Raw genomic sequence first — 18,662 nt, forward strand, 5'->3', positions numbered from 1 at the left:
AGATAAGATAAGATAAGATAAGATAAGATAAGATATTAAAGATTGACTGTTTTCTGCTCTCCTCATAGGATGAAACTGGTTTTTACTGAATCCTGGCAAAAGTTAATTTTCAATTGTTTCCCAGCTACTGAACCTCATTACAAACGGGAGCATTCAATACAGCTACACTACATGAAAGTCATTCTGCTGTAACTTTTTCTTGGTAAACTTAATCATCCAAATGGAAACTAAAAAAACTTCTGATGCAATTCCACAGAAGACAGGTTTGGAAAAGGGAGGCAAGAGATCCAGCCTCTGTTCTTTCTTTGTGTACATACCAAACAGTCTGCATTTTGCCTCAGATGCTGCTGCCGAATAACCACAGGAGACCGTGCTGGAGGAAAGGCCACAACTTTATTAAGCAAACCATTGGTAGGGTTGGCACAAAGCATGAGGTCAGGATCTGCGAAATCAAACAACCCCACGTTTGTCTGATTAACCACAACCTGGCACCCACCAGGTATTGGGATGACCTAGGGGCTAAGGCACACCGTATGACCGCATCTCTGCCATGCGTTCACATATTCGCTAAGCCCCTAGTCACCGGGAGGCGCTCTCGCGTTATGGCCCCCGCAATGGCCATACGCCTGCCCTATTCGCCCCCGGGTCCCGACTGACTCCCAAACCAGAGCTCCGTAGCCCTGGTACCACACCGTGCAGATCCTGGCCTATGCTGCCGCCCCAAAGTTGTGACAAAAAAACCCAAACCCAAGCGGTGGGTGGGTGGGAGAAGGCTCAGCTCCTCCTCCCTTCCTGCTTGGTTCCTAACCATCCGGAGCCAAGCGCCGACTGAGGGCCGGGGCTGGCAGCACGGCCTATATAGGCCTAAGCCCCGCCCTCAGTACCACCTGACCAGGAGACTCCTCCTCCAGGCCCGCAGAACCAATCATCTGCCCTGGAGGACCGGAACTCCCGGTCACCGAACCCAGCTCCCAGAGCGTCGCGGGGCGGAAGGGCCTCCCCTTCACCCCGCACACCAATAGGGAGCTGGGGCAAGCCCCAGAGCACTCTGGGGCTTGTAGCCGTTCGCTGCGTCTAGCGGCAAAGCGGTCAGTCCGCCGAGTCGGGCAACCGCTTTTTTTTCACATTATAGAGGAGAGAGAAAAGCAAAAAGACCATGATTTTACCCCCAGCATGTCGTATTTCTGCAGTAGCCCATTATATGTATATTACCAAGTTATCAGTAGAGACAGAAAGATGCAAAAGAAAATAATTATTAGGGAACCCACAATTTATGAGAGAGACTAATGATGGAAGCTTCAGGACCAAAAAGGACCAAGAGATTACTGCGGTCACTTAGCTATACCTCACAATAACTAACTCCACCTGGTGGAATTAGATCATTTAAGTCCATTGAAACCTGATTGATGTAACTTTTCAGAAAGCTGATGGAGAGAGTAATTCTCAAGCCCAGTCACCAAATGAAATTATGTGGCTCCCTAGAGAAACATCTCAGCTATAACTAATAGCATGAGAGTCTTGAAGAAGCAAATTAAATTCTGGCAAATGCATGCAAACACTGCAAGGAAGATGACAGCATGAAGCCAGAGAGCAAGCACACAGCAGAAATTCCCTTGCTTCACTTGTTCTGAGTCAGAACTTTAACATTTCTTTCACGTAGTGTTTTGCTTTCCCTCACAGAGAGTCACACCACCTTGGGAAGAAGGAGGGAGGCGCTGTGTCTAAAACAAGAAGCCCATCTTTTATTGGCAAAAAAGAAGAATACCCAGCAGGCTCCATATTCTCCTATCTTTTGTTGCCTGCTGTTTTGAGCCCTTTATCTCCAAGGTATTTTACTTTTTTAGTTGCTAATAAAACAACATTTTGATTGAGAGACAATTAGAGAGGCTCCTAAGAGCAAGTCCCATCTTTTCTATGGTTGGTGGAAGAACATCCGTCACTAGCATCCATTGCAAGGAACTGTAATGTTTTGGTTGATTTCCCATGATCTGCTTTTTAAAAATGTGCGGCTAGACTCAAACCACCCCCAGGCTGTGAAGCTGGGTGTCAAATGTTGCCACAAAACTAGTGTCAGGTTGGGATTGTTGGGCCAAGACCCATGATTCAGGAGGGATCCTGTGGTGTAATGGTTTGATTGTTGGAGTATGACTCTGGAGACCAGGGTTTGAATCCCAGTTCAACTATGTAAACCCCCAAGTGATCTTAGGCAAGTCACACACTCCCAGCTTCAGAAGACGGCAGTGGCAAATCCTCTTCTCTGAAGAAACGTGCAAAGAAAAACCCATGACAGATTCACCTTAGGGTGGCCATAAATCTGAAATGACTTGAAGGCACATGACAACAATAACAACAACCCATTGCTAAGCCATGATAACTCCTAGCCCTGCGGCTTCTTTTCCTCTTTGCTGTTGGTCCCCATTCAGCCACCTTTTCTTCAAGTGAATGAACAGTGAGAAGAGATGTTAAGGAACAATAATGTTTTCACATGTTGTCTCTTTCCCAATTTGTGTAGAACATTATGTATCAGAGGTGGACAAGTGCACACAGGGCAGGGGCCATTTTTCTTTCCTGTGCCTATCTGACAACCAACCAGCATATTTTGGCACATCCAAAGTCATACAATGCCACTTCAAGATGGGATTTTGACAAATTTATGGCTGGTTTTTTTTCTTTGGTGTGTTTTTGGGAGGTTTTGGGGGGCTTTGGGGAATTAGGGCAAATAACTGCATTTTTAGAGGGTTTAGGGAGATTTGGGTTGATGCAGGGGTAACATTTTTCCCTGAAATTGGTCCCATTTTTATTTTAATGGACAGATCTGGAGGCTTTGAGAGGCTTCTGGGGGAAGGTCTCAAGAGTCATATGCATCCTATAAGCCACAATTTGCACACCCTACTATAGGTCATAACTAGTATTTTGAAGTAAAAGAACAGGTGGCCAGCAGAGCTATCAAAATAAATAGGTTGCATGCTCCTATAACCAATGCCAATCAACATTCTGGCAGCAGTAATTTGGACCACTCTGAAAACCCAGTTCAAAGACAGGAACAAAACCACATGGGATATAACTATAGTATATCTCACTAGGGACAGGAAAAGGTGCAGTTGATGCACACGTGTTAACCATGCAAATACATTCCAAACACCACCCAAAATTGTGTTTTTTGTTTGCCTTCAAGTCCTTTCCAATTTATGATGACACTAAGGTGAATCTATCATGGGATTTTCGTAGCAGATTTCTCCAGAGAGGATTTGCCAGTGCCATCCTCTGAGGCTGAGAGAGTGTGATTTGCCCAAAGCCACCCAGTGGGTTTGCATGGCTGAGCTGTGATTTAAACCCTGGTATCCAAAATTATAGTTCAACACTCAAACCATGGCACTGGCTCTCAAAAACCTAGGCATCCAGATTCATGAATGAATCCAGGAATACACGCAAATAGATTTTTCAGAAGCAGAGTAACCCCATTTGATACAGGTTCAACTATTCCCTGATCTCCTTTTTGGTCAACTAGGAGCACATCTATCTTTTCTGGAATAAGTTTCATTTGATCTCATCCAGTCTATTACTGACATGAGACAGTGGTTCAGAACTCAAATAGCTTCCTTGGAGTTAGATGGAAAGAAGAAAGCATTTCTTCTGCCAAACCTTTGTCTGCCAAAATTCCTTCAGGTACTGCCCCACTAATGTCGTTATTTTCAGATCCCTACAAAACCAAGGAATCAGTTTGGCTGTACTCCACAGGTGGGGATGCTGAACAAAAATTGTAACCACTGTCCTGGCTGGGTTTCCCTATTTCAGAGGTCTATGAGGATTTACCATTAGCATGAACTCCCATTAATCAGTCTAATCTCTTCTGAAAGCCATCTAGGCCTGTGGACCTCACCATGCTGTGTGTGACAAGAAAGTCTCTAAGATAACTGTACGTTATAGACAGCATTTGATTTTAGCCGAACAGCCAAGAAACAATCTGCCTACAATCTTTGCAGTTGGAACCACATGGCAAATATTATCACACCAGTTACAATTTGATCTACTGTATTTTCGGGCGTATAAGACTACTCTTTAACCCAGGAAAATCTACTGAAAATTCAGGGGTCGTCTTATACGCTGGGTGTTGTCTTATAGGGCAGGTGCTGAAACCTCTGAGTTGAACTAGAGAATCTGCAGTCACCACATATGGTGGGGAGAGCTCAAAAACTGCCACGGTCACATCCCCACCATATGTGGCGACCATATGAAAGCAGCGAGGGTGGCGCTGTACAAGTACAGTAGAAGAAAATCCACTCATCAGGATTCGTGGAAAGAAGTGACTTAACGCGATCCCGATGACGAGATGAGGGGGTGCCTCACCGGGAAGGTGTAAGTGAAGGGCAGAGCAAGCTGCAGGCGTCTGGGACACCCGAGATATGAAAAAAAGAGCCGTGTTTGTGCTACCGCTCTGATAGTCTTGGCGACAGGGAGGGCTGGGCAGGCAGGGAGAGCTGACCAATCCAAGCAGGCTTTGTATACAAGAAGTTTTCCTGCTAAGTACATGCATGTCATAAGCATTTGAATTAAAATTACCATATTGAAATCAAATCTGATGGGTTTTTTAAATTTTTATTTGGTGTACGTTGGAAGAGGGGTAGTCTTATATGGCAAGTATATCCCAAACTCTATTTTTTAACTGGAAAAGTTGGGGGTCGTCTTATACACCCAGTCGTCTTATACGCCGAAAAATATGGTATATGCCCATGCTAAACTGACCCTATGGGGAAATCTCAAATTAAAGATGGGGAAAGGAAAAATTTCTATGGTAGATGTGGGCAGATAATGAGATTTCTACTTTAAACCGATTATTAGGTGTTGATAATGCATTTCTGTCCTTCTCAAGTTTGCAAGATCAATTTAATTTACCTTCAGCAGCTCAATGGCAATACTTATAAATACAACACTTATTACAATCTAGATTTTGCCCTGCAGCTCTCTGTGCATTAGAAACTTATTTAATTTTAGAAATACTTATTAAGGCTGACTGAATACTTAAGCCAACAATCTATATATAAAAAATGCTTATTACCCACAAAAAGATATACAAGATTTACAGTAGGAATCGAATACGGAATTAGTCTGCCCAATTTTGGCCAATCAATGATCAGCAGTTTTAACATCTATATCAAGTATGATAGATTTCTCAATATGTCTTGTACTACAGAAACTGCCATTCCAAGCATATTGGTCACAGCATCTTTTAAATAAAGGCTTATCTGAATCAGCTCACTGCTGGAGGTGTAATACTGTTAATGCTTATTTAATCCATAGGTTTTGAAAATGCCTCGTATTTACCTTATTCTGGGGGGAAGTAGTTACACAAATAAATTTGGTACTGGAAATGTCTCTGATATTCTATGACACATATTCTTTTAAACTATTCACCTATGTACTGAAACTTAACACATGGTCAGCAGAAATGGATCTTTTGTCCCCTCTTGACTGCTAAAAGACTGATACACCAATATTGGAAAGATGGCATATCCCCACCTATGATCAAATGGATAGAAGATTTAACAACACCTGAAACATTTGAAAGAGCGATGTATCAATGTAATTTAAAAATAGACTTATATTTGGTTTGCTTTTATTGAAATTTATGAGCAATTATTTTTATTCTTTTATCACCTTATTCCTATAACGTTAGAGCATCACAATATGTAACTGACAGCCTTGTAATAGAATTTTACTTTGCATAATAAAAATGTTAAAAATAAAAAAAATGCAAAAAAAGACTTTTTTCTGGTCTGCCACAAATCTGCTGCACATCTGTCTAACTGGATGGCAGTGAGTTCAAGTACTATGTGAGAGAAGAAAATTATGCTCCGTTACTACTTAATAACCTCTTATCATGTTCCCTCTCTTAGTCATTATTTTCTGCACATGAAAACACCATAATAGTTCCTTGTACAAAAGGTGCTCCAACCACAATAATTTGAGTGTTCTTTGCTTTGTATGGTTTCCTTCTGACACCGAATGTACACAGTACAGTGACTAGATTAAGCTCCACTGGTTTCAGTCAGTTCAGTGAGTATACTCTAAATATGATCAAATCTGGAATCAACCAATTACTCTTTAATTTGCTTTAATATGCAATGTTTTAAACAGGCTCTAGGATTTTTAGACTGAAACTAGTATAAAGATGTCTTAAATTTATTGTGATTTGTTCTTGGTTTCTATTATATCCATTATAGAAAACTAGAGGATATATGTGGATCCTTTCCATGTATCTAGATTTTTCCACCACAGTACTACCACAAAGTGCAGGTTCTGTAATTTTTATAGTTCAGGACATGGATGTATTCTGTGGTTTCATTATAGTTTTGGAAAGAGTCCTTGCAACATTGTTTTTAGTGGGTCCAGTTATGTTCTGTTAGCTTTGGAGAGAAGTCAACACTCCTTCAGAAAGCATCCAAACTTTAGTATAGATTATATGGTAGGGAGCAATACCATATAATCCTGGGATTCCACAGGAATCCTAGTTAAAGCAGTAAATTGTCAGGTCCTTTTGAGTTTCAGTAATGTTTCTGCTTGGTTTTCCAGCACCAGGACATTGCCTGCTTGCACAAAGGAAGAAACATTACTGCAAGACCGCTACTGATTCAATCAGAGCTTGGAAATAATTTGTTGAATATGAATTTCAAGTACAGGTCAACCACCAGCATCTGAGTAACTATTCTTGGTTACTTTAATTCATTACTGACCTGCACTACATTATATTCTTATTTTTGTTTTTTTAATGTTTAGTCCCAACAACACTACAGAACTGCAGTTTTTATCTTCTTAAAATTTCCCATAAATGATAAAATATGATAACAGAATACCTATAAACATATAAATGTCCTTCTCAGACAAGGTGGGACTCACTGATAGGATGTCAGTTTTGTGAGTGACAGACAGGGCATCAGATATTAAAAACTGAGTACCGCTGTATTAGAACATGAGGATGCACGCAGGGACTCTATTTTTTAAAAATCTCTGTAGCTCTTTTGGAGATCATAGGTGCATTTCTTGTTATTGTTATCTGCCTTTGAGTCAATTTTGACTCATGGCAACTCTATGAATGAGACACCTCCAAGAACCCTATCCTCCATTTCTCTGCTTATTTCCTGCATGCTCATGCCCATGTTCTCTTCAATTGACTCAATCCATCTCGCATGTGGTCTCCCTCGCCTTCTTCTACCTTCTACCTTTCCAAGCATTGTTGTCTTTTCCAGTGAGCCATACTTTCTCATTATATGGCCAAAGTACATCAACCTCAATTTGATTGTCTTTGTTTCTAATGAGATCTCTGGCTTGATCTGTTCCAAGACCCATCTAATTGTCTTTTTGGCTGTCCATGGTATCTTAAGCATCACATCTCAAATGAGTTGATTTTTCTTCTGTCTGCTTCCTTCACTGTTCAGCTCTTGGATCCATACATGGTGATGAGAAAAACAATGGCTTGGATCATTCTTATTTTTGTACTCAGATGTATATTTTTACTCTTCAGTAGGTTTTCATAGGTGCAGAAATAAAAGCGTGGCTAGTTAGAGGCAGAAGCCATTGGTGAACATCTACTTGCAATAAAATGGGATCCAGCAGGAGTGGTCACATTTTGCCCCCTGCAGCCATATATGTGCCTCTCAAAACTGGGCTCTGGGGGGCTAAGAACCCCTCCAGAACTGATTGTGGAGCAGTGGAGGGAGGACTTCAGGAGAAGGAGAAAGTTCTGAAAGCTTGCAAGTGAAGTATTAGATTAACTGCAATATTAATGTGGAGCATGAACCATGTAACCTCCTGCTTGCAATCTGAAAGGGTACAAAAGTGAGTCCCATCACTTCATCTTGCATAACTGTCATGACAACTCCACTCAAAGATGTCTAAAAAGGAGGGATAATTTGGTCAACCATCCTGCCTGCTAGTCTATACCAATTGGTAAACCATTGTTTTGTATTCACTGTCACTGTTCTATTGCTATTCTCCACCGCAGAAAATCAATGGCTTTTCAGTACAAATTGCCCCCACCCCTCCCACTCCCTTCTCCTTTATATAAACAGTCTGCACATTATAAAAATGTTCAACCCTTTGAAAGGTTTATTATTATTATCATAATAATTGGCAGACACATCTATCCCTGTTCTTTCTATTCACTTATAAAATTTACGTTGCTATTAAAAATCCTGTCTGGAATTATAATGCATCTGCTTCTAGCAATTTATTTTAAACTACAAAGATTCAGAGGCAGACGTGTTTATGTTTGAATGCTGTAGCTTGAAAATAATTATTAGTTCATTGGAGATGTTAACCCCATTGTTGACTCCAGTGCCTGAATTATAACATGTTGGAGGGAAAAATCTGAAAATCTTAATGTTGTAAAGAGGGACATTTTAAAATAAAATTCCCGGAATTGTCCTTGTTCCCTCCAGAAGCCTTTGCAATCTATGTGAGATTACAACTTTCTTTGTGGTGTTTTAAAAAGGGTTCCAAATTGTATTTAAGGTAACATTTTACTGTTCTTAGGATCAACCAGCTGAGGCTGTGATAGAAACCTGGTGTATTATTATTATTAAGTTTTATTTATAGAGTTGTAAATTTATACAGTGGTGTACATACAATAAATTAAAATAGATAAAATAAACCTGTGTATGGCATACATTCAACAAAAATAATTAAATATAATACATATTAGTACATGTTAACATTCAATAAAATAAGGCAAACAAATTAAAATAACATCAGGTAACTAGTACTCTCATCTTGGCACTACTCTGTGTTAGTGTGATTGTATGTATGCTCCTGTGAGGCAAGAGGCTATGCTGATAGTAGCACTGCTATTAGTAGGGTTTCTCATATCAGACAGGTTTGTGCTGAGGAGCAAGAAGGAGCTTACTGCATGAACTTTAAAACTGGCTCCAGCTTCCTGGGCTGGAGCCAGGACACGGGACGGAGGCGGGGATTATCACATACTAAATTGCTGCCTAATCGCTGCCCCCCATCAGCCCAGGTCCAAGCCAGGTCCTACTCCCCACTCTGCCAGCACTTTTTAGAAGTCAGTAGCCTCTATCCCGTGTCCCAGCTCCAGCCCAGAAGGCTGGAGCCCATTTTAAAGTTCATGCGATAAGCTCCTAAAATGGCATCCACATTGGAGAAATAATCCATGTTGAAAGCACTTTAACTGTCATGGCTCAATGCTGTGGAATTCTGAGAACTGTAGTTTTGTGAGACATTTAGCTTTCTCTGTCAGAGAGCTCTGGTGCTACAACAAACTAAAATTCCCAGAATTTCATAGCACTGAGCCATGGCAGTTAAAGTGATGTCAAACTGGATTATTTCTGCAGTGTGGATGCAGTCTAAAGAGAGATTGTCATACGAATCATAATAGACTCATAGAATCATAGAGTTGGAAGAGACCACAAGGGTCACCCAGTTCAACCCTTCTACCATGCAGAAATACACAATCAAAGCACTCCTGACAGATGGCCATCCAGCCTCTGTTTAAAAATTTCCAAAGAAGGAGACTCTACCACTCTTCAAGATAATGTGTTCTGCTGTCGAACAGCTCTTATCATCACAAAGTTCTTCCTACGGTTTAGGTGGAATCTTTTTCTGTAGCTTGAATCTATTGTTCCATGTCCTAATCTGTGGAGTAGCAGAAAACAAGGATGCTCCATCCTCAATATGACACCCCTTTAAATATTTAAACATGGCTATCATGTCACCCCTTAACCTCTTTTCAAGGCTAAAGATACCCAATCTCATTAGCTGACCAAAATTTCAGTCCTTGACTCTGATGTGGAAGAACTGTTTGACACACTAGTTCGAGTCATGTTTACACAATAGAGTATATTCCACTATGACGTCGAAGGCTTTCATGATCGGCATCCATAGTTTTTTGTGGGTTTTTTGGGCTGTGTGACCACGTTCTAGAAGAGTTTATTCCTGACATTTCACCAGCAGGTGTGGCTGGCATCTTCTGACTAAAAAATTGATGTACAGCGCTGTGTAAACTTACAGCGCTTTATAAATAAAGGTTAATAATAATAATAATAATAGAACATGGCCACATAGCCTGAAAAACCCACAAAAAACTATATTCCACTATGTTTAATGAAGATTATGCCATAAATTGATAGGTGACTCATACAGATACACACACACACACACACACACACACAGGGAGGGGAAAGCAATCATGAAGAGGGATCCAGCCTAAATTGCCTTGCAAATTCACCAACAATGAGGAAAAACCTCAGAACTTAGAAAACTTACTTTTTAAAAAGAAAAAAAATTACATCTCCCAGAATCTCCTAGCCACTAACTAGTGGTTTCAGGGAGTTGTAATCCACAAGGTAAACTTTCCAAGGTCTAAAAGGCTTTATATATTTGATGTCAGTCAAACAAGAAATAGCAACACCAGATGCTATCTTGCAAGACACTCAATCTCAAATTAATAACTCTGAGAAAGCTGAAAATAAATGGACAAAATGAAAATCTATATTCTGACAATGGAATGTGCCTCATTTACCCAGAAAGTCCCTACAAACCACCCACTATCAGCTCCTGTTCCAATCTAGGTTATTCAAGAAATACTTAAATGCCTTAAAGGCATCCAATCATGGAGATATGCAGGGTCATCCCTGGTTAGTACTTGGATGGGAGACCACCAACAAATACCAGGTTCTGTAAGATATATAGTTGATGTTCCATATTTGCAGCTCTGACTTTTACAAACAGTTTCATTTATATACCACTTCATACTGAACTAACAGTATCTAAGCAGTTTACAACTGTAATCTCTTTTAGAGGTCTGATCATTCACTGATCTGATTATTGATACGTTATCTCTAGGAATCTCTAGGTCCTCCAGTGTGTGACTCCATGGTCAACATCCAACAGAAGTCGCACTGGAGAACCTAGAGAGGACACTTCTCCAGGTATTTGTAGGTCCTCCGGCACAATTCTATGGTCACCTCCAGGCAGATGTTGACCACAGACTTGTGCTGGATGACCTACAAATTCCTAGAGAGGTCTTCCCTCAAGTTAAAAAAAGGGGGGGGAGGTTATTTGTGGTTTTTCCACTTTCACAAGTCCTGTGCCCCGATCCCAGTGAATGTGGAGGGCCCATTGGATTTCGGAGGAAGGAACTAGTAAACACACCTCTGAGTATTTCTTGCCTAAGAAAACCCTATAGAATTCATGGGGTCACCATAAGTCAACAGGTGTCTTGAAGACATATACATAAACAAACCTGGAGAAAACTTTTGCCTGCAAAGAAAAAGACAATAATCTTTAGAATTGCTCTCTTCCTCCTGAGTGCTAGATTACTAAAATTCAGCCAGAGTTCTGTCTTTGATGACTTACAATAGGAAGTCATCTCAGGGCAGTTCCACTCAAATAGTATGAATACCATTAATAAACACTCTTTCCCTGATAAACTTTTGACGAGAGGAGAAGTAGTCTGTTACTGTAAAACTTTTTTTTTATTTACTCACAATTTGCCAAGGATTTACAGTTTCTAAGAATACCAGAAAAGACCACACAAAGGGAACAAAAGCAAAGTTTGTGAATGGAGAACCTGTGTTTTTATTCTCTTTACGATTTAAGCAGATATGAAAACTGCCAATTCCCACCAGGCTAGCAACATAACAAGGCTTGTTGATGAACTGCATCAGTGGTTAGGCTGGTAAGGACTGAACGGAACCTCAATCCAACATTATTTGGAAAGCCCATCTTTACCTGCCTCTGGTTTAAAGAAAGGGTGACCAATTCATAGTTCCTTGAGCTACGTATATCTGACTTAAAAGGATTACAGTCATGCTTCATTGTTTCTCTTATTCCACACTGTAGTTTGACCCACAGGAAACAGCCTGGAATGAATTAGAGCCAGGACTAAACAGTAATCAGAAAACAAAGGCAAACCAAAAAGAAAAAGATAAGATTATAAATCCCTGATTATTACATCATCACACGCAAGGACAAATAATTACTGTAGTATTTCTCACCACTACATGAGAAAATGAATATTTTTGTACAGGATTCTCCCCATAGTCAAGCATCCTGAAGTGTAACAGAGAATGTTTTATTCACAGAAAATCATAACTTTTTTTTGGCACAAAATCCCCCACATTTCCAATTCAGAAAACACTGCTTCTTTTAAAGGAAACATATTTTCTATGTAAAAAATGTGGGTTTCATGGGGGGGGGGGATTCTCTGCACAGAAAAATCCTGTGGAATATTCTGGGATGTTTGCATACTGGAAGAAAAGTGCACAAAATTCTTGCTGTTCTATTATTCTTCCAAATGGGGCTTCCAGACCATCTGGAAACCTATTTTCAACTATGAATAATATAGAATATTATTTCTATCTCTACAAATAAAGGGGGGGAAAACAGGAGTTGAACCCTAACAGCAACCACATACAGAGTACAAATCCAATGGTAGGAGTGGAGAATGAGGATGTGCCCAGAAGACACATCATATTTAAACCATGGAAACCATCACCAAAAGATGCAGTGATGGGTCCCTATATCTGGGTGACTTCAAAGGAGGAGTAGATGTATTCATAGCAGATAAGGGGATCAATTGCTCCTAACTGCACTGAATATATCTTTCTTCCATTACCAGAAGCAGTATGCTATGTATTATCAGTTGCTGGGGAGCATGAGCAGGAGGCTGTTCCACTCCTGTGTTGTTTGTGGATTCCCATAGGCATCTGGTTAGCCACTGTGAAATCTGAAAGTTGGACTAGGTAGGCTTTTGGTGTCATCCAACCTTTCTTACATTCTTATCCAAAAAAACACTGCCAGATAACAAGACAGGAATCAGAAGAGATATCAAGATCAAAAATGTAAGACACCCTAGATTTCAAGCAGATCTTGTTCAAACAAGCTCAGATGAAAGGGAAATTCCCTGTCCATAAGGAATTTAAAATTAAATTACTAATCTATCTGAGTGGGCAGGGTCAGTCTGGAAGGCTTTTTACAAAGCAAGTCACCTCCTCACAGCTCATTGTCTGAGCTGGGGGGGGTGCAACTCGCTTCAATGTTTTGGGATGCGTTACCCCCACTTTTATCAAACCACAGGCGCGTCATGAATCACAACATGTGAGGTTCACAAAGCTCCAGACATGAAAGCAAGTCTCCTCAACCCCTTGAAATCTACCTAATGTTACCTCTAGTGTGGGATAAACATCTTGCCCAATTTGTACCATCATCAATATTGTTTCTAGAAGTTGGCAGAAAGACAGAGTTATCTCTGTGCCGTTATGTCTAATTCCCTGGCCACGATTTGAACAAACATTTTCCAAAGCAAAACAGCTCTTATTGTTCAGTGGTATTGACTTATTACTATACAGCCCTACCATGCATTAGTTGTTTGAACTGGCAGCAATAAACAATCCTGGCCCTTAGGCCATGGTTTGGAGGACAGAATGGACCCTGGAGATACCAAAATGGGTCACATTTAATGTAGATATTACTCTGCTTCTTCCACTCCAAGCTGGCATTTTAAACCACAACCATAAAAAGTGTTCCAAAGCAGAAATAGCTGTCCTGGGGTTTTAATCTTCAAGAACAGCCTGAAAAAAAACATCTCTTTGTGCTTAGTGCTATCATCATTTTCTTCACTTCTCCAAAGATGATTACCTACAGCTTTCTCCAGGCAGATAGCATTATGGGGCAATAAATCTAACATGAATCCCAGCACAGTCAACCAAACTGGCAAGGTTCATAATGGCCAGATTTATTTGGTTAAAATGCAGGGTAGGAATTTTAAGATACACTCAAGAGGGAATGCTTGAAAGGCATTTGAAATAGGCAAACTGGTGTGGGTTAGCACCCCATGATAGGTGGGAAATCCCTGGCAGGGAACAGTTAGCATACTAGGTTCAAAAAGCAACCATTAATCACAGTTTCCTGATTTAGTGTCAGGATCACTGCGAGTATATTTTGTACAATGGAAACACCTTCCAATGGGGGAGCAGGAGTGGGTAGATTCCGCTCCCATGTTGCTACAAAAGTTTAATGCACGCTACCCTGAGAAACCTTCACCAGAATAATTCTGAATACTGGACTAATGTCAATTATATTGTGTTGGTTTCTGGGAAAATGAAAAAGAGAGGGGAAATTTAGTTGGGGGGAGGGGGCAGAATACCAGGATCATAGTTGCTCCCATGCTTGATAATGTACAATCAGCCCTCTTTATCCACGGATTCTTTATCCACCAATTCAACTATCCATGACTTGAATATATTTTTTAAAAATACACATTCCAGAAAGCCAACCTTGATTTTGCCATTTTATATAAGGGGCATCATTTTACTGCCCCATTGTAAGTAATGAGACTTGAGCAACTATAGTTAACCAGTACATGTCATTTAGATGTCATAACCAATTATGGCTGGTGCCAAAGTGCTAAGTGAAAATGAAGCTGCAAATGAGAGGGAGGAGGACAAGCATAACCCAACCCAAAACTTCAAATTGGGATGTAGCCACACTACAGAATTAAAGTAGTTTGACACCACGTTAACTGCCTCCTTAAAGACCTTATGCAAGGTGGGAAAAAAGAAGGAAGGAAGGAAGGAAGGAAGGATAAAAGAAAGCTTTCCATATAGGAAGAATGCCAGGAACAACCTTAACAAGATATTTGTATGTAGAGAGATCTTGTAGCACCTTTGAAACTAACTGAAATAAAGAAGTTGGCAGCATGAGTGTTCGTAGACGTAAATCTACTTCCCCAAATGCATCTGAGAAAGTAGACATAAGTCTATGAAAGCTCATGATGCCAACTTCTTTCTTTCAATTAGTCTCAAAGGTACTACAAGATCTTTCTACATACTGGTTCTACAGACTAACAGGGCTATATTTTTGAATTCTCTAGCACTTAACAGGATATTGTCCTTCGATTACATACACATCTAGCACCATGGGCAGGTATTACAGGGCACCTACTAAGAGTGCTCACTCGCAAGATTGCCTACAGGCAAGATACTCCTGGCCCTAATCTCCTCTTCAAACGAAATATATTTATTTATAACACTCTTTTCACCAGTAATGTGGAAGAAAATGACAACAGCAGCTGACAACAAAGGTACTGAAAAGGTAGATTTGTTAAGGAAGGTGACTTATTGTGAATGTCTTATGCACAGATTATTAAATACCTGGAGTTGCCACCACAGCCCACAATCTATCACCTCTTCAAACCAGGAGAAATGCAAATAACTTACCATATACACATCCTGGCTGACTCCTAAATACTTTCCATTCCCACAGCCAACATCTGCCACAACAGCCCCACATGGCAAAGCTCTAAGGAATTCAACTACTCGTGGCCAGGGACTGTGCCTGGTGTTGCTGAAATGTAGCGCGATCTCTTCATACACGTCATGGACATATTTTTTCTCGAGCGTTGAGGCTTCTCTTTCACTGTCAGGGAATGAAGGTGCTGTGACTTTACCCTGACTGTCACATACAGAAGGATAAGCTAGGGAAAAGCGGGGGGAGGGGGATAAGAAATTAGTTATTTGTTTTAAAGGAATGCTGTACTTTGGACAACAGCAGCCTTTTTTGATTACACATACTTAATGGAGAAGACACTGAAAACTGAATTGCCAGTCTTGTATTTTAATTTAAAATTTAAAATCTAACTGGTTCTATAATGAAAGCACCAACTCCTTTGTAAATTATGAAGGAAGTGGTCTTCCTCTTAAACTGAGATATTTAGTAAATACAGTATCTATCAGTTTAAATAGGATAATGTAAGAGTCAGATGAGCAACGTCCCAGAGCTGGGTGGCCACAGTGGATCCCCCCCAGAACCCAATAGTGACTGAAGCACTACCAAGTTTGCCCACAATTCTGAAGTTGCTGCCTTAATTTAACAATATGATCCAGAGTTTCTTCCTGTAACACAAGACAGATGCCAGCATACAGGACAGTGTGTCTCCTCCTCTTCTGAAAGCGACAGGATTTAAAGGGAGGGCAAAACATGCTTCGGTTTGGGCACTGTAAATGGTAATGGCAGCAGCATCTACATCAACCAAGGTGCCATGGGAGCAAATTAAAAGAGGGGAGGGATCCCATACCTGCATGAGGGCCATGGACTACATATTTACTGTCCTTGCAACAAGAGAAACAGGATGCTATTGTGGCTAGAATACTGTTACTGCACTTGGGTTTATATCCCACTGCTGAAAAATATTTTCACTATTTGTCCAACATTCTTCTATTCATGCAAAGCAGTTTTTAGCTGCACCTACAAACTCTCCAAAGATATGGAGATCTTCTTGAGTGGAATCTCAAGAAATACACTGACTTTTTTCTGCCTGTGTCCGGGAAAGCAGCCAAAGGGCTGATAAGGTAGCTAGTTATCAAACAAACAACCCTCTCCCAGCACAGCAAAGTCAGTGTAAGCTACACAGTCCTGGAGAGATGCAGTAGCTTTACCAAAAGGGATTACCAAGAGAATTGTCAGAAGGTCCGAGGTTCAGGGTAACAGATAGGCAGGTCGATGAAGCAGTCCAAGGTCAAGGTTTCCGGATATTCAAGACAAGAAGTCAAGGAGCCAGAGACAGAGTCTTTCCTCTAAAAGAGTCAGATATCCACTGGCAAAGAACCACACATGCTCCAGGTGCTTAAGAAGGCAAGGAGCTGGCCTTCAGCTGTGCCTGATTACGAAGACGCTTCTGATAAAGCCTCCGAGATCTTCGAAGGCTCTCTCTTTCTGCTCGACACTCCTTGAAGGTAGGCACACTGCCCAGATCCTCCTCCATGTCCACAGCCTTGGCACCAGGCAAACTTGACTGCTGAACCTCTGGAGGGGCCATAGACTCTGCTCCAGCAGAACTAGGGCCAGCCTCTGGCTCCTCCATTACAGGTTCAAGCCCCTGGGGCTCTGGCTCCTCCGTTATAGGTTCAGATCCCAGAGGCTCTAGCTCATCCTCTGAGTCCTCCAAGCCATCTTCCAGGCTGGGCATGACAGCCTGCTTGTTTAGATGGCCTGAATCCTAGTGTATATAATTGTCCTCATTAACTATGGTTTAGAATTGTGCATGCATCAATGTTAATCATGGTTAATACAAAGTAAGTTCCCTCATAAACTTGGTTACAAACTTTCTTCAAACCTTGATTTACGAGAGAACCACAATTAGAATTAACCAACACATGTCTAACATTAGTACACGTATCTCTCAAGAGAGGGAAGCACTAATGGGGAGGGAATCTGTGCCTCCATGCTGACTATTTTCAAACTATAGTTAGCAGAGGAGCAGTGATATATCTATAGCAGTCCACTGTGTTGCACACCAGAATGCTTCAACTGCAAATGAATGCAGGTGGAGGAAGAAAACTTCGGAGGGGTGTCAATAATGAGCACAGTTTTATGCACTATATAAGACTCCATGGAGTAATACTAAACCACAAAATGTTAATACCTATTTCAAAGGTCTGTACCACATGAAGCAAATCAGATGTAGGATTTTAACAACTTCATGTTGCAACAATTAATCTCTATAGCAAGATGTAGGCCAGACTGTTTGTGTAGAATGCCTACAATAATCCAGTGCTTTCCCTCCAAAGTCTGATTTTAGCTTAAGTGCTCATTCTTTTGCCAAGATAGGTCATCTAGCTTTATAAGTGCTCTTTAAAAATCACAACGTGAGAACTTTTGCTAATAAAACATACTCTACTCCATTTAATATATATCTGTATCCATAATCAAGATTGATAGAAGCTTTGTTTTAAAAAGAACACAGCAAAGTAGTGAGATGACCCTATAAGGACTTTATCCGAAAGTCCTATTTCCAAAACAATACAAAACAAGGGTGATGAACCATGACCCTTCAGATGTTGTTGGAATCCAGTTTCATACTGCCTCAGCTAATATACCCAACGATCAGGCATGCAGGGACACACAGTTCAACAACTAGAGGGCCACAAGTTCCTCAGCCCTGGTGTTAAAAACTCCAAAATTCACAGTTCAGCAATATCTGTTGGAATCAACAAAAATATCACAAATTGTGATGAAACAGGGGATGAGATCTAATGCTGAGGGAAAAAACAAAATAATGAAGTGCTGGGGGAAGAGTAGATGTTAAAGCCAATAGGTTTGCAGATCAAGGTCAAGATTGCAGACTGGTTAAATTAGCCTCTGCTCAATTCTTCTGGTTACACCACAGTTTCTTAGACAAAGAATAGTTGGCCCTGATTTTTTTTAAAAAAATATAAAATCTATCTGTTGTTCAGATCTGTCTCTAGTTTAATGGACACAATTTTCAGTATGGAACAAGGAGGCTTATCAAGTCCAGATTCTGCTCTGAATCCTTTGGAAGTTGGGAAGTTATTCTCTCTGATTCAGTTTTCCCATCAGCATAGTGGGTATATTTAATTGTCTTCCTCAACGATAAAATGAGTTCATTAATGACAAGCATAATGCCCCTCCATGTGATCCCCACCAACATATGCATAGCTTTGACTGAGATCCAAATCTTACCACACTTGCAAGGGCTTCTCCTCACTTTCCTGAAAGTGAAAGATGTCCTCTTTCCTCTTTTGTTTAAAGTTAAATCACTAATGTCAGCAGTGACAGTTCCAACTTTCTGCTCTTCAGACGCTTGAACAATGTCAAACTTCCTGGGAGTGATGCTTTAAAATAAAACA

The 18,662-nt window shown here is 40.6% G+C and overlaps 1 protein-coding gene across 3 annotated transcripts in view; it reads right to left on the bottom strand.

Annotated features, from left to right (window-relative positions):
- Positions 1–18,662, bottom strand: part of ALKBH8 (alkB homolog 8, tRNA methyltransferase) — an 87,847-nt gene that overhangs the window by 22,142 nt on the left and 47,043 nt on the right. For all 3 annotated transcript variants that reach the window (XM_042460378.1, XM_042460376.1, XM_042460377.1), the window contains exons 8-9: positions 18,496–18,647; positions 15,234–15,490 (exon numbers count right to left, since the gene is read on the bottom strand). In XM_042460378.1, the coding sequence (XP_042316312.1) occupies positions 15,234–15,490; positions 18,496–18,647 (409 nt within the window). The remainder of the gene's footprint in view (positions 1–15,233; positions 15,491–18,495; positions 18,648–18,662) is intronic.

This window comes from Sceloporus undulatus, chromosome 3 (assembly GCF_019175285.1).
Source record: "Sceloporus undulatus isolate JIND9_A2432 ecotype Alabama chromosome 3, SceUnd_v1.1, whole genome shotgun sequence".
In the NCBI taxonomy this organism is placed as follows: domain Eukaryota; kingdom Metazoa; phylum Chordata; class Lepidosauria; order Squamata; family Phrynosomatidae; genus Sceloporus; species Sceloporus undulatus.